The sequence below is a fragment of the Opisthocomus hoazin genome, chromosome 7, assembly GCF_030867145.1.
Source record: "Opisthocomus hoazin isolate bOpiHoa1 chromosome 7, bOpiHoa1.hap1, whole genome shotgun sequence".
Taxonomy (NCBI): Eukaryota; Metazoa; Chordata; class Aves; order Opisthocomiformes; family Opisthocomidae; genus Opisthocomus; species Opisthocomus hoazin.
This window is the reverse complement of record NC_134420.1, coordinates 15,772,668-15,794,305: the sequence shown is the minus strand read 5'-3', so window position 1 is coordinate 15,794,305 and position 21,638 is coordinate 15,772,668. Positions and strand designations below refer to the sequence as shown.

Here is a 21,638-nt window from a genome sequence, read left to right as displayed (position 1 = left end):
AGAGCAGGTCAGGTGTGACCCTCCTTACCCAGCAAGGGTCCTGTCATTAGGTTAAAGGGCTTTTTGTTTCAAGAGGTTTGTAATAGGAATATATTACAAATATTATTTGTGGCATTTGGTGCAGAATTTATTTTGAACACCAAAGCCAAGATACAAGGTTGGTGTCTCCATCCTGGATTTCCACAGACAGGTGCACACAATCTAACACCTAGGCACTGAAGGGGCTTCTCACAGGCATAGCTAGGAGCAATATACAAAATCTAGGTGATGTCCTAGAGAAATAATTCTCCCTCCAGCGAGAATGATGAGGAACATCATCTGGACTGTATCAGTCACATCTCCCATGCCACTACCAGGTGGTGGAGTTACAGAAGCGACCTGTGGCGTGCAACATCTCCTGCTCTCAGGGCAGGGACCCAGAGGGGCACATGAACATCTCTGCTGTGCTCCTGCTTGCACAGGAAAACGGAAGTGCAAACACAACAGCAGCATTTAGAAAACAATTTTTAAAACTATGCTAGTCAGAACAGGACTTTTCCCTCTACTGGTAACCCAGCAACTTCAAGGAAAAAATACAAATATTAAAGACTAATTGGTAGAACTAGGCAATATTTTCTAGCGATCTCTGATTTCTCTATCAACTTTTCAAAAGCCTGACTCATTGGAAGGATGCACCATTCCTGTCCGTCTGGACATGTGCTTTTTCTTTTCCTCCTTACCTTGTCACTGTTTCTGTATTTGCCCCATTTCTTCAGCATCTTTAGCCACTTGTCCACACGTTCGATTTCCTGCTGTTTTTGCTGGTGCAAGGGGGAAGAAGACAACGCAAAATTTAAGAAAAAAAAGCCCCAGAAGATACCTCCTCAACACAAAACTTCATTCTCTTTAGGTTTAAACTTCTATGCAAAGACCTCACATCAGGGATGGGAACAATCCGTAGGTGCTGGTAGGAACTGGGAATTTCAACCCGTGGTAGTAGCATTGGCAAAAACAATGAGACACACAGGCTTAACACAGAGAAAGCATTTCCAAGAGGAGCATTCCTTGACAACAAAAATCTCTGCAGGTTCAGCTAGCCTCAAATCATATCATTGTGTCAGATTGGCAGAAACGAGATGCTACTCAGTCCCAGTTAGCAGGATCCTAACAGAGGACACACTCCCAGCTCAGGGAAGATGAGGATGGAGATGACAGCCTACAAACCTCTACCACTTTCCCCTGCATGTGCAATCCCCTTTTCAAGCTGCAGCTGCCGAGCACTGTGCCAAAGCAGCGGGAAAAACCCAAAACTGCTTTAAAAAGCACAATTTCAGTGCAGGAGGGGAGGTGCCTGACCCTGCAAAATAAAAGCTCCCACAGACGGGCATCGTGCAGAGTTCCCACCTCCGCGTGAGCAGCAGTGACCAGCAGGCGCTGGCTGCCTGCATCCCTCTTGCTTGCACATTCGTGTCCTCAAAAACTGTCCCCTCCCCAGCCAGTGTGATAAGGGTCCAATACCATGACGACAGAGCTGGCAGCTCTCACCTTCTCTTCCAAGGCCGTGCGGGTTGGCAGCTCCTGCTCGCTGGAAAAGCAAGGGGTCACCGGTTACTCGGTGGGCAAGAAAGGGTGTGGAGGACCACAGAGTGCTGCAGCTCGGGGACCGCCTTGGGCAACTGAGGAGATACAGCTTGGGGGCCTCATGCCTTTCCTACAGCTGTCCCCGAGGAAGAAGATGCAGAGGAAGCACCAGCCAAAACCCCACCACCCTACAGGAGCTGCTGGTGGATAATCAAGCACTGGACATCACTGGAAATCCTGGGCATAAAGCTCCTCTTCAACACACACATGATCAGCAATTAAAAGGGTGCAGGGGACATTTCTGGACAGCAAGTGCTTCGAAACCCTGCTCTTGCATACAAAACACCTGCTATTACAACTTTTTGTTTGGATTTGGAACAAAAATAGTTATTCTAAGCATTTTCCCCAGGCACAGTGTGTGCATCTAATTCATCTGCCCCTCGCTTAGAATGTGGATTTCCTAAGGGAACCGAGAACCATCACACATCTTGTCTCACCTCTGCCTGCACCTCCCTGAATCACCAGGTGCAAAAGCAAGAGTCTCTGCAACGCACCACGGGCCTCCACAGAGGCACAGGAGCATCAGCCCACACCTTCTGACTCCAGTCTTGTTATGGGAAACCATTTCTGAACCTTGCCTTGCAGCGGATTCTAAGCATAAGAGTGTTTGAACATATGTGGTTGAGGGAGGAGGCACATCTAGTCATCCTCCTGCATTTGGGATTGATCAAGCCAAGCCACAAAGCAGCTTATAGGAAAGATGCTGGGTCTGCCACGCTCAGTGCAGATAGACAGTCTGCACAGACACGCGGGTCAGAGAGAACAGGAGAGGGCAGAAGGACTTACTGCAGGAATCCAAACCGGTCTGTAACTTTATAAAGCGTGAAATCAGCATCTTCCCATGGGTCAATCTGAGCTCCTTCCTGTCTGCCCTGAAAGGAAAAAGGACACCTGTGAGCCAACCCCAGCATCGGGAATGCCCCAGTACCTGCATCTCTCCCTCCCTGCATGCTAGAAGGCATAGAGCCGGAGACCAAAATCTGCTCTAAAGAGACAAATACAAAGCAGGCAAGAGAAAAATGCACAAGTTCAGCCTATCCAGTGTCCCTGGTGCGCCTCTGCTATGGGCTGGGAAGTGCTGTACGTCAGAGAAACTAGTGCTGTCGGGCATAAGCCATCCTGGTGTTAAGGGAGCACTGAAGCACTACAAGTCCAGGACCTTTCGGTATCTGTGCTGAGCACACACGGGATCCGTGAGAAACTCTGGGGATGTGATGAGAGTGGATGCGCAGGCAGAAGGAGGTAGGGAGAGCTTCGGCCTGATGTCATGAGGGTTACTGAGGTGATGCCTGCAGGGTGGCAAAAGTTCTTACAGCATTCCTAATCAATTAAATAGCTTCAGCCCTAGCCAGTATGTCGGGGAGAAACACGAGGTTGGTACCTTCTCATATTTGGCAACGATCTCCGCTTTTTCCTGGGTTATTAAAGTCTCTATATCTTTCTTCATGTCAGAAGCTGTAACGCAAGAAAAAAAAAAAGAAAAAAAAGGAGGAGGGGAAGGAGGTAAGTAAATGTGTACACAGCATGGGAAATCTTTAATGAAAGTGCTAATAGAAAAAACCTTTGCTGACAACTTCAGCTCCCAGCCATATCCCATAGCTAAAATTAGGCTGAGGTTGAAAAGCTCCCATACAAAGCGTGTACAGAGCTTGCCTGCATGCAGCAGGACTACCAGCTCCCCACTCTCTGCACGGAGACACAACTGAATTTGAGCAAAGGGGAGTCTTGCCGGACAGAAGACAAGACGCCGTGCCTTTGCTCTTAGGCACACACATACCCATAACAAAAGACTTCGTGCTTTTAAATCAAGACATGCAAACCAGCTGACGAGCCCTTGCATTGCACAGGTCACGTGCCAGCCGGGCACTGCACAGCATAGCGTTCGTGTGGATGACAGCAAACCACCAAGCTCTTGCCTTCAGCTATGGATGTGAAGCCTGAGACGCTCTGTAGCGACATCCTAAGGCAGATTTAACATCAAACGAGAAACTAAAAGGAGAAGTTTTTGCCTACTGAAGTGTGCACACAAGAAGTAAACTGGCCTCTAGATAACTACCTTCGATATACACCCCCTAAAGAAAAACAACACAGCAGCAAGATGCCTGCAGATTTCCCATCTACTTTGAGATGGACCAGTCTTCATCTAAACAAGACGCAGTCTAGCTCCCTGAGGTCTGTGCCCACTGGTCTGCTTTGTCCCATACACATACCTACGAGCACGGTAATTTCCCATGTCAAATGCGACTTCAGTGTTGTCTTGTACAAGCTCAAAGAAGCACCCTCCCTGTCAAGCCATCACTAGTTTCTTACTGTTCACCAAAGGAAAGCGTTGATCTAACACACCGAGAAGAAAACACAGGCAGACAAAATCCCCAGGGAACCACAGTCCCCAGGGGTGGCTGCAGGGAAGAGGGCAGAGGGAACGTCTACCAAGTCCTCCTTCTCTGGAACTCTACAGAGCCACAACCAGCCCACCTCAGAGCACCCAATGGCTACAGCACCACCTCTAAAGCCAGGCTACCACCAGCCAGGTCACCCAATCCTTTGGGCTACGGGAGCGAAGCGGCTGCAGTGCAATCCTGGTTGCAGCAGTCCCCGGGCACGAAGGATACAGGAGGGACAGGCAGCCAGCAGGGTGGCCTCATCTCCAGCCCACTGACCACATTCTCAAGTAATGTAAATGGACAAACTTCAGTCAGCCCCAGAGCTATACATCTTAGAATCACAGAACCACAGAAAGTTTTGGGTCGGAAGGGACCCCTAGAGGTCATCTAGTCCAACCCCCCCTGCCCCCGCAGCGAGCAGGGACACCGCTAACTAGATCAGGTTGCTCAGAGCCCCGTCCAACCTGGTCTTGAGTGTTTCCAGGGATGGGGCCTCCACTACCTCTCTGGGCAACCTGTTCCAGTGTTTCACAACCCTCATTGTAAAGAATTTCTTCCTTATATCCAGCCTAAACCTACCCTGGTTTAGTTTAAAACCATTACCCCTCGTCCTGTCACTGCTGTCTCTACTAAAAAAATTGTCCCCATCTTTCCTATAGGCTCCCCTTAAGTACTGAAAGGCTGCAATCAGGTCTCCCTGCAGCCTTCTCTTCTCCAGGCTGAACAAGCCCAACTCTCTCAGCCTGTCCTCATAGGAGAGGTGCTCCAGCCCTCGGATCATTTTTGTAGCCCTCCTTTGGACCCGCTCCAACAGTTCCATGTCCTTCTTGTGCTGATGGCTCCAGAGCTGAACGCAGTACTCCGGGTGGGGTCTCACCAGAGCAGAGCAGAGGGGCAGAATCACCTCTCTCGACCTGCTGGCCACGCTTCTCTTGATGCAGCCCAGGACACGGTTGGCCCTCTGGGCTGCCAGCGCACATTGCCGGCTCATGTCCAGCCTTTCGTCTATCAGTACCCCCAAGTCCCTCTCAGCAGAGCTCCTCTCGATCCTTTCATCCCCCAGCCTGTATTGATACTGGGGATTACCCCGACCCAGGTGTGGGACCTTGCACTTGGCCTTGTTGAACCTCATGAGGTTCACACAGGCCCACCTCTCCAGCTTGTCCAGGTATCTTCCTGGTATCTTCTCCTTGCTCCCCTTCCCCAGTGCTTGGTTGCTTTTGTAATTTTTTTTTTTCCTAAAGCTTTTTAAAATAGTTTCAAAGTTTTCCCACACTTCTGTTACGAATTATAAACCCTACTTGGTTCAGGCAGAGCAAAAATCATTCTGTGTTATCACCTACACAGCTCCAATCCTTCAGAGTCCTGCTGACTCGCCACAGGTCCCAGATGGATACTATGCATTTCAAGAACAGCAAGGTAGAATAATTTTAGTTCATAGTTGCAAGTGGCTTAGCGTTTGGAAATTTTTTTTAACACTTAAAGAGTATAAAGCTTCTTAGAACAGGCTTGTTACAGAGGCAGACTGCTTTTTGCCTGCTCTGAGAAGGTTTTGCCCGTTTTGCCTGCTGTGAAAAGATTCAGTAGGGTTGGGAAAAAAATATTGAGAGCCACCACAGCCTTAAAACATTTTCCCCACTGTCACATTATGCATGATCCAGCGATTTACCCAGAACATTTGAAAGCTAAACAACTTCAATAACATAGTCCAGAGGCTTCTTGTAGGGCATGAAAGGAGGTCCCTGGAGCATATGGGATCCCCCTAGCAGAACAGACTTGAAAGCTTCCCACAAGGAATTACAAAATTTTGAAAAGCCTGTTGAAAATAAAAACCATCAGGCTGACTCTTGTGTTGCATCTAAAGCTGGAAAATAAATCCTGCATTGCCATGCTCTGGTCCTTTCCGAAAGCTCTGGTGACCACCTTCTTGCAGAGAAGAGGAGCGCTGCTACCCACCGATAAAACACTGTGCAATAGCTGCTCAGGAACAAGTTTACTCCAAGCTGCCATGGCAGCTCTCTAACAGACACCAGGAGCCATGCTGACCTCCCTTCAGGAGGAACCTGAAGGGTTCTTACCATAGGACACAGTACCCGAACTTCTGGCTGAAGCTGCATCTTGGCAAGCCACTGTGCAGCCGGCTGCAGCAGCGCTTGGCACCAGATGAGCCGCCCCACTTGGAATGATCTGAAGAATGTGACTTTTCCTTGAGGTGTAAAAGAAAAAAGTGCAATAAAAAGAAAACTGGAGGAGATATGAGCAAAAGCGTCAGTGCTCTCCAAGGCTCAGCCCACTTCTGTGCACCTTCAGACTTCCAGAAGCAATTGTTTGTCTCGCATTACTCCTTAATGCAACCTGCTCGGTGTCACCATGTCTTTCAGGCACGGATGGAGACAGCCAGGAGATCCATCTTTCCCTAACTTTTCATTTCTAAATCAGCTACCACTCATAGTTGCCAGCAGTGTGATAGAAATATTAAACCACACGCAATAATCAGGACTACCAGGGCAGCTCTTCCATGACATGTTATGAGCCAACAGCACAGGCATTTCACTGCTTTACACTCACCTACACAGACAACAGAAAAAAACAAACTCCTCAAATTCAAGGCAGGAATGAGTGTATCTTTCCCCGCTACTGACTCCACAATCAAAACAGAGCAAGGACAGAAATATTAAAGTGTATTTTGCTCTCTTATTTTGCCAAGCTGCAACTCTTACTTCAAATGTTCCCATGAATTTTGCTCAATACATGTTATTTGCAGCTTCATTTTTCAAAGTAGCAAGGTCTGAGTAACTGTCTCACAGTGTCATCTGATACATCTGCATCTTCCCCTTCTCACATCTTTATTCTGCAAAGTTTAACTCAAAGGCAAATTCACTCCCCCACTTCTGACACTGGTTTTTGGTTATGACGGGGCCACAGAATTCAAACGAGGTCCTTTACATGCTGCTAAAAATATAAATGTTCTGCAGACTGGAGGGAAAAAAATAAACTGTACATCAAATTAAATGGGCAATTTTTCAAGATGCTTATGAAGTGGAAGTTATTCTGAATGTCTCTGACCACACTGTAATAGAATAACCAGAGGAAGGGCAACTCAGTAACATGGGAGGGTTTACACAGCAGAAGACAGCAGTAAGACCACATATATTTTGGCATCCGCCTCTGTGAAAGCCTCTCTGTAGCCAGCAACTTCAAACTGGTGCAAAGGAGCCAGTTTTGCATCTCATGACTGGAATATGTACATTTGTTTTCTCTTTCTACTGTAACAGCACAAAAGTCCAAATTTAGGAAAAAACTTGAAAGCAGAGAAAAAGGCTGATGGCAGTGGGAGGGATGGAGATGGCAAGCGACTACACCGGCCTCAGTGTCTGACCACAATACTGCGGTTTTCTGGAGTATAAAGGCGATGCTGTGCTCGACTAGGTCAAAGTACTCTGGAGAGGGAACAGAATATAGCTTAGCTCTGTAACAGCCCATGTTGAATACAGACACTGAATACAGTTTTTTTAAATTATTTTATTATGTGCATACTCAGACACCAGAGTAGTTTGACACCACGAAGTTATAGCATTTGCTTGAGAGAAATGACACCTCATGTATATGAAAACTACCGAGACATTTATTTTCTGGAGAGTTTGATGAAACCCATGATTCTCCTCCGATATAAACAGTCCACCTATAAATAGGCGCAGCCTGTATCTGCCACATTTCTCTAGATATCTATTTAAGACTGAAGACTTTTTTTACTACACCACTCAAATAACTTTCTGAAGCAGTTTTCTCCTGTGAGTAGTGTATTTTCCCAGCACACAGCGTTTTTTTTTCCCATGACTAACACACAAGGTGAAGCAGCTATGAACAGGAATGGTAAGAAAACGTGAACATTGTGAGAATGGTATTAGATAAATTTACTAGGATATAAGCAAAACAAAGCTCCAAGCCATGCACTTAAATTCAACTGAGAAACAAAGTTACCAACCAGTTCCTTTTAAAAACAATGAGTTGAAAGACCCCACAATCTGTCATCTCAACACTAAAACTTGCAGCTTCCACTTTACAATTTAAGGATGTAAAAAGTAATCCCAGCAACAGTAAGCCTAAAGATGCTTAAGGAAAATGCATGTTACTGCCTACCTGCATTGAACACTACCTAGTCATTAGCAAAGCTGAAATAAAATATCCAAATTTTGGATGAAAACAACTTTCTGGAAATTAATTCACCAGCTGGGATCTCAAGTATTGGCAGCAGAAAGTAGGTGTCTGCATCAAAAATCCAGAAGTTGGTGCAAAAATTGTTATCCATAGATCACATTTACTGTAATAACCCTCCCCTAGAAGTCCTGCCCTTTCCAGTAAGATCGGCAGAGCTCCCGCTGCCCTGTGCTGGGTGGTACCCGCCGGGACCATCCTGGCCAGAAGCATAGGAACCTCTGGCCACCAGTCACCCAACCCGCACGTTGCAACCCTGCTTGCTGCCCAGAAGAGGAACCGAGTCTTTCCCATAGCCCTGAGGCAGTGCTGTTCCTGTTGTGGCCTGGGGACACACGCACACATGTCCCCTGTCACTCCCAACCATGACACGATGTCTCCCACTTACAAAGCCATTAGCAATCATCCTGCCTGGTTCGCTCCCGCTGTGCCAGTACCTGCAGAGGACTGCCACCTCTTTCCATGGAGGTTGTTTCCCAAGGCCACATCTGCAGCCCTCTGCTCACCTCCAGGTCCTCCTCTCCACACCACTCAATTTACACAAAACAAGGACAAAATTCCATTAAACTCCACCAGGACGCAAGACCTGTATTCAAAATTTAATCCATCAAAAATGCAAGTGGATGTGGTCTAAGGACTGGAGCTGAGACATCAAAGGCTCAGCTGATGGGCCCTGCAGAGGGTTGCAGGTAGTTGCACATCAGCATGCCTTGAGATGCCCTCCCAGAAACTCGCTGCAACCGTGATTCCAGATCTGACTCCTCCGAGCCCTCCTCCTAAAGTGGTTTTGCTGTTGGTACCTCGGCCAGAAAGCAGTTTCACAGCCTCTGAATGGAGTAGTTGTGGTGATGCTACAAAGCAACATATCTGAGACAAACCTGCTGAATTTTCAGGCTCTTCAAGCACTTCCTGCCCCCTTACAAGGAAAGTACAAAAGTTTTACATGCTTTTACACTGGTTTTACACAGGATTTATACTGTTAGGCTGCACTAGCATCAGACAATATTGCTTGACTTCAACATTTTGCTGCAAAGTGCACTGTAGATCCAGTGCCACTTGGCAGAGGGGCTTTTGAAAACGAAAATATCAATAAAATCTCCTCTTTTTAGGGGACAGCATAGCATCATGTTCTGAACCTTGGGCTGGCTTTGGGGCTATTCTGGAATCCAATTTTAAAATATTTTATACTGCAGAAAAGTATCTACTAAAGCCACTTGAGATTAAAGACTACATGTTTTGGTTATTTCTCCATTTGGGCTTACATCCACCAGTCACAGCAAACTAAAGGCAAGCATGATGCAGGCATGAAGCCAAATACAGTTGAGTTATAAAATCTTAACAGTTACTTCCCCCAAGCAGAGTCATCTTGGCCGCCTGCACCCCTCCTCAGCATGCTCCACATCCAGGGCAAAACTTGTAAAATTTGCATTTTTGCTTCAGTAACCTCTCACTGTACGTTTCTCCTATCCAGCTGCACCCAAGCCCATGAAAATGTACATGACTTTTTTGTGTGTGTGCATACAAGTGCAAGCAGAAGGTCATTGAAAAAGGAGAAGTGAGTTTAGGTGAGGGTGTGTTGGAGTCCTGAATGCACCCCACTAACTACTAATAGAGACTTCTCTTAAGAGCTAGGGGAGGGAAAAATGGCAAACTTTGACACATACTTAAACACCACGCTGGCCTCTATCAGATTGAAACTACTGCTGTGGAATAAAGTCAAAAAGGTACGTACTTACTACAACCACATTGACCACTACCGAAACTCAACAAGTCGCCGTTCCTGTTTCACGTTCTATTTTAAAAGCACATTTTAACATATCGTTGTATATCTTTAGCCGTCTACAGCATAAACCTGCAATTTTTCCTTTAGGGCAACAGGCTTGAAAGAAATGTTTATGCATCTATGCGAGTGGAAATGCTTATACAACATCTGCTAAGAGGTGAGACCCTCACACGAGGCACACCTGCAGTCTGCACCATTTCCCAGTAAAGCACTACTCTCACTTGTAAAGCTAGTAGTTGTAACAGTGACTTGTATTCCTGTACACCCTGGAATAAACCTGGCCACGTGAAGCGGACAACAGTCTGCTTACAAAGCGGCTAAAGCAAGCCACGAAAAGTTGAATAAACCCTATCGGGGCTTTTTTAAGTGCATGAAACTGCCACCTCAACACACTTCAAGCCATGCAGGCTATCAGCTTGCAGCAAACTTTCCATCCTGGATGCCTGGTATAATTTGCGGGGCACAGTCAGCAGCTGCGAGCCATGGGGAGCTGTCATCACAGGCTCTCCTGCCGCACGCTTAAAGCCTTTCAAAAGCAAAGCCGCGGGGTTACACCACTGCACGTACCTACCAAGCACAGCCAAAACAAGCATGGCTTTGGGTCTGCTTTGACTGCATCGCCATGGCCCAAGGAAACCTCAGGGCCTCCCAAGGCACCCAGGAGGAGCTGCGGGCTGTTGCAGGGCTGCGTGCCCAGGAGGTGATGAGCCGCAGGAGGAGGTGACGGTCACACACGGCCGGCTGCACGCAGAGCTTCTGCTTCACCAGAACCATCTCCCCATGCAGAAGCCAAGTTGCTCCCGAGATCTGAGTACAAGTCTGGCCAGCATCCCCACTCCCAGCATCACAGCTGCTGCAGTATTTACTAGAAACCCAAAGTTCAATCCCATAATGGACAACACGCTCAATGCGCTTGCATCGAAGACTTCTGCTGATCTCCAGCCACAGCTCCTGTCTCTTAACAAACCCAGAGTGCAAATGCCCTGGCGAGGCACTAGCATTAACAGAACACATCACCGGACTGTGCATCACCAACCTAGCCCAAATCTGGCACTGGCTTACAACCCTGCTACCAAAAACGAAATCAGACTTGCACTTGCAAAGTAAATTATGACTTCACGAACTGAGTTACTATCAAGCAGGATGAACCAAGATACAGGAGATCCTGTTTGCATGTTTATTTCCTTGATTACAACAAAAACTCAAGAGTACACATGCAAGCTTTGTTATTTTTTTTTTCAAGGGCATAAGGAGCACCAAGCCAACTGAGTTGCAAGGAGATTTATGTTTTAACTGCCTCAAGGTCTTTGAAAATGAATGCCTGTATATCACTTTATACGAGTCGCGGATATGTTACAGAAAATTCAAATAAGCACCTGTCCTAGGTGCTTGTATTGTATCCAAAACTCTGCAGGATGCTGCACTGGATAAAAACATGCTCACCTCCCTTAGTACAGGCATTTGGAACACCCAAGTGAGAACCTCCACTGCAACTCACTTTGACACCACCAGCAACATCCCAAAAAGCCAACGCATCCAGCATCATCGCAGACAAGATCCTACCAATTTATAAACACTTGTACCCACAGCACACAATGGCTCTCAGGGCAATTCTCACCTGCTCTGGAGCTGGTTTGTGAGTTCAGAGAAGGGAACATGGAAATACAACCTGGCTCGAAGCAACGTGCCCTTACCTGAGCCTGGTATCAGGTGCCGAGATGCATCTGTTCTGCTGGAGTTGTCCTCTCCCCCGCAGGCATCTACCTGGCAGGAGCTGGCTGTCTCTGCTGTGGGGTGACGAGGACGCCCAGCCGTCGCAGCCCACCGATCAAACGCTGTTTGGCCTCACTCGCACTGCCCCAGCTCAGCGTGGCCAATCTCCCTTCGCTCCACCAGCACGTGAGAGTTCACTGTGAGCGGCTGGGAGAAAAGACAAGGCAGGAGGCAATCTGCACACAGGCTCTCTCTTCCCCTGGGCTCACTGTGAAGGAAACAAGAAGGTGGTAAGTTTTCCAGTTCTGGCACTCTCCTCTATCAGCACAGGGAGTCTTTGCACACAGAGGAAAGGCAGGTCCCATTGTAGCAGACAGCAAGGCAGCATCTCATCCTGGTGGGGAAGGAACAGGCTGTAACATGAGGGCACCCAATGACAGAAAGTGAACTACACTTGTCTGTGCTGCAGGAAAACCCTTGGTGTGGGCCATGCTCAGATTTTGTCGATTTGGTGGGTTTTCCAGCATGAGTTTTCTCCCCACCCGGCTTACAGCATCAGCACAGCCCAGCACAGACTTGAGTTAACACAGAGGAGTCATTATAGGGATTTTGTTTGGGGCTTGGCAGGAAGTTTACAGCTATATGACCATACGTGCCAGGTACTGGAAAACCAGCCTGTGTGCCTCCAGCTGCTCAACATCATCTTGTCTGGGGTATTTATCCAGGGATGCTCAGCTCAGACACAACCCAGCACCTGGCTTGAAGCAGGGGGCTGTGTTTCAGCCAGTCTTCTGGCCTGGCTGAGTGCTGGGGGATGGAGGGGCTTCCCATGCAGACCACAGACTCCATCACACCTTTGTACCAGCAGACACACGCTACCAGCAACTCAGTAGGCAGAAGAGGTCCCCTGCCCAAGCCAAAGGCACAGTATTACACCAGACTTCAGCCAATCTAACAGCATGAGTCAAGAAGGACGCAACAGGTTGTCCAGGCCATTCCTCCAGGAACAAGCTGCGGGGGGGAAGGGAGAAACAGCATATGGGACTTCGGTCAGGTTAAGACCAGTAACACAACATCACCAACGCATGGCGCAAGAGCTGGCACTGACAGTGCCACCTGAGCCACCTCCCAGCACTTGCAGTTCCGACCCAATACATACAAACAGCTAATGCAGTTCAAAGGACACCACAGCCCAACATATAGCTATCATTTTTCAAAAACAAGTTTCTAATTCTCACCTTAAGCAACCCAGAGATGCAATGCACTGGTTTCACAAGTGCAAAATTAAGACATCACTCCAAAGCGCAATGCTTCTGTTCGAAGCCAGCATGCGCCGGGAGGGCGAAGCATGCACTGATGCCCAGGAGAGAAAGCATAGCTCCTTTTCATCATGAGCAGCCACTTTAATAACACCACCTCTCTTCTGATCTCCCTCCAAGCACCTGTGAATGGACTTTTCCCCAGGTTCCTGGGCTGTCCCGTGCTGAACTTCCCTGCTGTCACCCCTCCAGCACATGGACACAACAAGTCAGAGACTCCAAAGTGCAGAAGACTTCACACCCTTTCAGAGACAGCCACCTTTACCATCAAGTAACCTGTAATACAGATCACATTATATATACACATTATCACTGAGTAGCTTACAACATGGCTTACACACATTATAATGTAGATTACACACATTTCCGTCTGTTCTCCCAATTTGCACCAAGCTTTTAAAGTATGATGGCAAGCCACGGTCACAATGCTGGCAATACTTTGCCACCAGACTATGGCAATACCATGACACCCAAATACATTGACCAAATCTTTTTGTTATAGAAACAACTAAAAAGCTATGTAAGGCTGCATTTACGTGCTATACACCCCCCTCAATACTACCAGTGTGCACAGCAGTGCTGCCAGTAAATAAAACCTCAACCCTCTCCCCACCATGCTTCCTGTGCTCCCAGCACTTACGGCTCGCTCTTTTTCAGACACATTTTTGCACTGTGCCTTGGTGCTCAGGTTAAGGTCTTCTGCCCAAGAATGGAGACAGGAGGAGAGAAGCAAGAGGGCTGATAAATTTGCTCTCCTCCCTGCTTACGCTTGGTAAGCCCAGCCATGGTGCTTCTGCAAAGCTCAGCTGCTGCAATGTCAGAAGACGTGGCTTTAGATGTAAGCTAAGCCCTCTGAGCAGAACAGCGAGTCTACAAGCTTCTGTTTTTAGATTTCGCAGGGAATAAAAGAGCATTCGAACATCTTTTTAAGCTCTTTTTAACAGGAACTCATCTTCTCCCAAAAACAATAGCAAAAAAAACCAAACAAGAAACCGCATAAAAACCCCAAGTTGCATGAATATGTTTTTTTTTAAAGCATCATTATTTAAATGATTTCTCATTAAAAAAGAGAAGTAAACTGAAGAATGCAAAAGTCTGTGTGGTGCTTTGGGAATTGAAGACTAATCTTCTCTCTCCATTCCCTCCTTCCTCCATTCCAGTGTCTATAAAAAGGCCAAAAAAGCCAGGGGGGAGAAGGGGAAAAAATCTCCTTTTCTCAGGTGATACACTGACCCGGAAAGGAACCATAGAAACATGCAGTTTAGGCACTAGCTTCTTCTGTTTGCTTAAGACCAGAAGGGCAGCTTACGTTTCTTTAACCATAAATTAAAGGAAGCTACAACGATGGTCATTCACTACTTGGACATGCATTCCTCTCAGAATACTGTATTTTATTCTTTTTGGTCCATGTAGCAACACCACGGGACATGCTGCTCTTTCCTTTTACCATTCCGTGGTCATCCTTGTCTCCAGCTATACATGGCAATTTTAGGTAAGCTAAAAGCTCTTACTGCATCTCCTTTTGCTATTTAAAACTTTCCCTGCTTTTCAGCTTGGCGGCCACCACCTACTAGAGGCCACCCACACCTAACATGTGACCAAAGCTGCAGGGTAAGGACACACATTCTGGCTGATACCTAAGATGTCACCCTGGGCACTGAGGAGCTGGTGACTGTCATTAGACAAAACCAAAGGAACAAGAATGCAAAAATAAGCTACCGTGCAGGCAGCCGCCTCTGCTCTCCTTGACACAGAGGGGTGGCATCCTTCTTAAAACACAAATAAGGAAATAACAAATGTACCACTATATAAAATCACTGGGACAGCCAATGAAATAAATGGGTAGAAAGTTAAAAATCCACTAACAGTGAGATGCAGCTTGTCTGTGGAAAACTCACCCAAAGTAACAATTGAGATGAATGATTTCTAAGTTATAGATAAATTGAGTTAAAGTGAGACCTACACTGACTGCGTGGGTCTTACAACACCTTGACAGAGGCCTTGGCTGCACCTTGTTTTTTAAGAGGGGAGGCAGCTTGAGCCATTAGCCTGACCCTGAGGCAGAGTAATGCCCATCCCCTTGGAAAATATGTATTTTAAACAAGGTCGTCTAAGTACCACCCTCATTCCTTCAACCGCTTTAATGAGCTTAATCAGCTCACACTGCCTCCAAATACAAAACTCCATGCAGTAAATTACTTGTATTTGGCAGCCTCTGAAGACGACACTCCCTGACCATTTTGCTGGCAGTACCTTGGACTTGCATTACCTTCAAACAGCATCTCTCTGGACACTAATGGGCAAGCTGTTGTTAATTTTTTTCTTCTACCAAAGCCCCAAGCAAGCATGTCCAGTAATAAAAAACCTCAGGAAACAAGAAGTATTTGATTCGACACTAAAAAGTACTGAGAAAATGGCTCCCAAAGCTCTTTTACAGCCTTGAACCATATGCAGGACAGCATTAGGATATACAAAATTTTTAAGGAGCATGAAAGCAATCGTTTTTTAATTACAACATAGACTTTCCCTTCCTTTTTGCTTGTTGACAACTCCTAAAATTACCCCAGCTAAACAGTTGCGGTAATTTTTGTTGTGGGTTGTTTTTTTTTTGTGCAAAAGCAACATTTTATATAAACAAGAAAATTTAATGGTTGTGTTCCCTTTGAGGAAATTTTTCACACAAGAAGTCCTCCCCTCTTCTCTTCATGGAAAACATGTTTATAAAATCCAACCGGAGGCAAAGACTTAAGGCAGATGCAATGCTTCAGCTTACGAAACAGCAATGATCGTGTAGGACACCCTGTTAAAGGCAGTCGCCAGCTTAGGAGTTAATATGAACCGAAGAACCCTTGAGTTATTTTGTTCTTTTTTTAATAGTGTTGAAATCAATATCTGCGCCATTTGGTCAGGACTCCAAAACACACCATACAATTTAGAATGTATTTGGCTGTTACCACTTTACCATGGTTGACGTAAAACTAAACCTGACACTGAAAACAGATCCCCTGAGACTGCTGGGGTTGCAAGACAGACACATAACTTTCCCGCCAGGGAAAATGAAACAATACTGGTATTTTGGAGTAAGCCATATTATTGCAATAACAGTTCCTGTACTTTAGACACAAGTGAAATGAAATGATGCTCAGGGGAGTGGTGGAAACACAGCCAGTTGGGTTGAAGCTGGCGCTGGTAAGAGCTACGTGTGGAAGAGGATGCGAGTCTCCCAGTCACTGTCAAAGCCCTAGTGCTGGTAGCAGGCAGCTGGGGAGGTGCCATGCCGGGCAGCAACCAGCGGCGAGCAGCATCAGCTCCCGGTCATCAACAGCAGCCGAACCAGTGCTCCCGATGTTCCCTCATCCTCATCAGTGCTCCCGAAATGGCAGCCCAAGCCCACGCCACCAATCACACCCCCGTGCAAGCGTGGAGCGCATCTCCATCGCTGCAACAGGAGTCCCCAGTCCAAGAGCAAAGCCACGCTGGGCCCCGGTGCAGTGAGTGTGAACAGTTGGCACCTTTGTACATGTGCCTGGGGGACAAAATGAGTCTTTCCTCCTCCACCGCCAGCCCCATGTTCACCCCAAAGCCCCCAGAGACACTTATTTCCAAGCGCATCCTCAGCGCTTGGGGTATTTCCTGATTGGCTAAACACCAGCCTCTGAAGGGGTTGGCAAGGACTGCTCATGTCACCACGCTGCCATCTCACAGGCTCTACCACAATGGCAGCACTTTCCTCTGACCCATGGCAGTGAGGGAGATGGCAGAGCACTGCCACGCTTAGTGGCATGTACCACCGTGTAATGACGTAGCCCCAGCATTCCTCGGCCACTTCAAACCAGTGTGAACCAGAAATTCAGGTCTGCCAACTCAGCGTCTTCCTCACCCCTGGTTTGGAAACCTCTTGCAATGTTCACAATATCATGACGCTGCATGAATTCAGCTTGGTTTCTGGAGGGGGCGGGGGGGAGAACACTAAGCCCAAACACATGATCTGGCTCATCCCTCATTTTACCCCATGAGAGACTCAAAAGTGGAAGAGTGGCACAATGAATGGCCTGAGCCAGCCCCACATGGTGCTTGGAGAGCCTTGAGCAGGTCTGGTGTGGGCCTGAACCTGCAGGTGCCACCATGGAGCCCAGTACCCACGAGGATGTACAATGGAGTGAGTCAGGTGACACGGTCAGACATCAAACCAGACGTCACCTTCCCATTTCTAGTTTTTTAGAGGCATTCAGGCAACACCTTCGACCAAATATGCTCGAGAAAGCAACACAAGAAACTTCAGAAAGAACAATGCTCAAAAAATCACAGTGGATCTATTACCTACAGTTACCGCTTTCCATGTCCTCAGCATTTCTGATGTGAATAACGGACAGCAATGGAATTGGGATAAAAGCAAGTCAAAGGGGACCACAGTAGGATTAAGTCTATTAATGAAAATGTTTGAGAAGGTTTTTCCCAGTGAAAGCTGGAGCTCGCATGGGGAAGGTGACAGTACGCATGGAAGAACTAAAAAAATTACAGAACTCCTTCTCAGATGAGGTTAAAAGCAGAGGGAGAAGTAGATGAGAGCCTGTGGCAGTGATAAAGACAAGCATTTGGTACAGTGGAGACCCATGCAAGGCTGCCCATAAAAGCAGCAGCAGATGCTGTTCTTCGCATGAAATAAACACACACAACTCAACTGTTACCTGTGTTTCAAGATGCAGAAAGACATGCTCAGTTAAAGAAAAGAAGAAATTATTATTTAAACTTGAAAGACGCATTTATCTTCAAAATGCTTTAACATTCACCCAAAGCAACAATTAGACAGTCCATTTAAAACGCGTTCACTTAAAACAGTTCACTTGTAAACAAAAAATTTCCATTAAATGCTATAAAAGACATTTGAAAACAGGATGATGATTTCCTCAGCAGCTTGGGAAATGAGAATCTTCCTGTTCCAAGATTGAAACTTGGGAGAGCTGAATGCATCCTACTAAAGTGCAGCTGGACTCAGCACTGTGCAAAAAGGCTTGGAAAAGGGAAGTTGTCAATAAATAAGCATCTGAGGGCAGTGGAAGGTGTTTTGATAGGAAAGGCACAAAGAAATCACTGTGTTTTTTTTCCTAAAGAGTGGGGCCAACACACAGAATAAGATCCATGCTCGAGTTAGAACATGCCTGCAGGCCTTCAGATAAGACTTCAAAATAGAGTAACAATCGCACAATTTCGAACAATCGACGTTTTTCGCCTTTTTTTTTTTTTTTTTTACAAAACATCAAGTCCTTTAGCAGGAAGGATTTCTCCAGAGAGCACAGATCAGAGCTGGTTTGCTCTTTATCATCACTGTTAGTTCACAGAATCACAGAATGTTTGGGGTTGGAAGGGACCTCTGAGTCATCTAGTCCAACCCCCTGCTGAAGCATGGTCACCTACAGCAGGCATGAGTAGAAAGGAGACTCTGTGAGCACCCTTTAATTTAAAGCACAGCTGCTTCAGTCTCATCCTGGCTGAGTACAAGCCAAGGAGTTCATCTTCCTGGTTCCCATTTCCCACGTAAACCCAAACCTGGATTCCCATCTCAGCTCACTGGTCACAGACCTTCCTTTAGCACCCGCTTCAGACACATGCACAGCTGCAGCAAAACCAAAGCAGCGCCTTTCCCACCTGCTCCAAGCAGCCCATCCTACCCTTGCCCATCTCCCCACCGGCTCCTCTCCTAGGACCCACTACAGGAGGGAAGCACTGCATCTCTTTTGCAGCAGTAAAGGCTGTGCTGCGCTAAAGCTATTACATGTTTCTCCCACTTCCTTCCACTGACAGAAAACAAAAGCTTGTACTGTTGCTCACCATTATCAGAAAATATTTGCTTTCCCAGATTATTTCTCCCCTCCTTGTTTTGGAAGGGTTTTCAGTAGAGTAGCAGGCTCACTCCCAGCAAAAAGCAGCAAGGGGTGATTTGGGACAGAGGCCCTTCAGAGGCAACCTGGCAAATCCAGTCCTGATCCAGGCACAGCCTGGTCCTGCACTTCCCATCCTTGCTGGGGACCACACACTCCAGCACCTCCTCCACCACCCTACAGTACTTGCAGAGGAGACGATGCTCCAGCTGCGTGACATGACGAGACAGGGCCAACTGCACCACTGACCTGGCTTCAAGTGGCTGCCCCTGTTTTCCACCTGCAGACCATCTCCAGAAGATACTCTGCCCACTCCGAGTATCTGCTGTATCATACTTTGAGTATCTGCTGTTTCTCTCTTCTTACCATGCACTGCATTTCCTTCCTGCCAGATCTCTTATCACCAACGGTTCATCCCCAAACCACCTAGATGAACCTTCCACTCTTGCTGATGCTGCTCTTTTACTCAGCAAGCAAAGCAAACACTCTCACACCAGGCGCTAAGCCTTTGGTGCTCCTGCCAATGAGCGATGCAGAATTAAACACAGGTGTCACATGAAAACATGGTGCCAAGCTTACGGTTTCCAAAAAAGCACTGAACGCATGCACATACTCGGTCACCTTATATTTTTAATTTTTTTTTTTTTTAAGCAACCAGAGTGTCAAATGTCAGGTCCTAAAACCAAGAAGGGCACCAAAAGTCCAAGTATTATTCAGTATATGAAATACTCGACTACCGCAACCCAAGCTGACACCTTGCAAACTCCTAACTGAAAACTGCCCACGACAGCTGTTGCCAAGCCCAAACAGCTTTCATACATGTGTGGCAGTTCCCCGATTGAAAGCATTACCCTGATGCAAGGGAAAATGTGGAGTTGCATACAACACACTCTTGCAGCTCAGCACCAGCCCTGCACTATCTGCTAGCAAAAGGTCCCAGGAGGTCTCATCCAGAAGAGGAAAGGTCAGGTCTTAACTCTGACAATGGCTTAGACATGAGGCTCTGCCGAAGACTGAACAGATTCTGAAAGCATGAGCTTTAAAATAAGTAAGCAAATTCTCAGTCCAAGAACACAGGAGAAAAAAAGACCACCACTCTGGCAAGTTTCTGGTGTTAATCCATAACCTGTTCCAAGCAAAATCCTCTTTACTGTGGCAAGTCCTGCCCAGCCCCAGAGCAGCACCAGGCTTGCAAGCATCCCCGTATCCACGCTCTCCCTGCTGGCACAGCTGCAGGATGGGGGCCTGGTGTTTCAGGGAGCAGCAACGCTATTTTTTTTTTCTTTCTTTCTGACTCAAGGCTGGACCAGTGACCGCATGCAGTGCCTACACCTTCAGTAGGCTGGGCTGTCGTTTCTGTCAGTGCTTGTGGTCATTAAAAGGGCACCACAGCATGAAAGCACTTGTTGGCAACCAAAACAGTCTCAGCTCAGGGAATGCTTCCTTCATTTCATTTATTGCCTGTTAGGAGAAACTCCTCATCACTGATTTGCATATTGAGAAAAAAAATGTAAACAAATAAATAACCACTTAAACACCTTCCTTATCCCTACCTCAGGCTCAGCCTAAGCTAGACACCTTTCCAGCCCCACCAGGTTAAACTTCCCCATACTGACCACAATGCAGCAGCATGGACACCTCTTGCCTGTCCTTCCTCCTGTCTGTGTTCACGTGGCTTGTGCTTATTATTTACACTGAGTTGAATTGCTTTCCTCACCCAATATGTCATCAGAGGCGAGGCAAGCATGGAGAAATGCCTAACTGCACAGTTCACTGAAAAGCCAAGCCACCTCCACTGGTAACTACCAAGAGACAGATAGCACCAGGAACCCAACCTAAAATGCTTCTCCTCTCCGGCTTTCTATATCACTGCTCTTTGAGAAGCTTTTTCATGGCCACTTTGATGTTTGCAAAAGCCCAGCATCAGCTCATCTGACCCCCCTCAGGATCTATGCTGGCTTTTCAGTCCATAGACATCAGGCAAGGAGAAGCCCAGCATCCTGTGGAACGATGAAGATGATCTTCAGGTTTTACATGGGAATTTGTTGCCTCTCTTACCATCTCAGAGACAACACTTGCAGGTAAATCCCAAGTGTCTTCAGACAGTCAATCACAGCCCAAAACACTACACAAAGACCTGAAATTTAAGCTGCCATTCCTTAAGCCTGCCGTTCAATGGGATTCCTGCACTACATCTCCACCAGCAAATCATTCCTCTGTCCAAGCTTTCCTCTCCCAACCTTTTAAACTTGTCCAAATTCAAGTTTTTGATCCCATTCTCAACTCCTTTTAAGAAGTAGGCTGTGGCAATCTTACAGTTGCTGCAGCTGGGGGAAAATCTGAAGCACAAGCCGCGCCTCTGACCTGGGAAAGGTCCCTCACAAGATGCATGCAACTCTAACATCACACCCTCTTAGGCACCAAAAACCACCAGAAAATAGATTTCAATCCCTGTCCTGCCTGTGGGCTGCTCCTCCCTGTTCTCCTCCCCCCAGCAACACGCCTTTGGCTGAAAAAGCTGCTGGAACTACAAAAACTTTAAAGAAAGTGTTAGAGAAATGTATTATCAAGAGAAGGTCATAGAAGAACAACAACTTTAGAATAGCTGCAGGTAAAAATACCCGACTCCCACACCCCTTCTTTAGAGAAAACATTATCAGATGTCACTTCCCAATGGTAAAAACATGTTTGTTTGTTTTTTAATTAAAGTGGTATTTCGAACAGT

At 46.8% G+C, this 21,638-nt stretch overlaps 1 protein-coding gene across 12 annotated transcripts in view; it reads right to left on the bottom strand.

Annotated features, from left to right (window-relative positions):
* LOC104335353 (USP6 N-terminal-like protein) overlaps positions 1-21,638 on the bottom strand; it is an 81,666-nt gene that overhangs the window by 21,940 nt on the left and 38,088 nt on the right. For 6 of the 12 annotated variants that reach the window (XM_075425636.1, XM_075425629.1, XM_075425631.1 and 3 more), the window contains 5 exons: positions 11,697-11,983; positions 3,002-3,075; positions 2,407-2,492; positions 1,525-1,564; positions 720-800 (listed from right to left, as the gene is read on the bottom strand). In XM_075425636.1, coding sequence (XP_075281751.1) covers positions 720-800; positions 1,525-1,564; positions 2,407-2,492; positions 3,002-3,067 — 273 coding nt within the window. In that variant the 5' untranslated portion in view covers positions 3,068-3,075; positions 11,697-11,983. Of the gene's footprint in view, positions 1-719; positions 801-1,524; positions 1,565-2,406; positions 2,493-3,001; positions 3,076-11,696; positions 11,984-12,953; positions 13,136-13,157; positions 13,311-21,638 lie in introns of those variants that run through there. The other 6 variants (XM_075425635.1, XM_075425637.1, XM_075425638.1 and 3 more) reach the window with 5 other exon arrangements.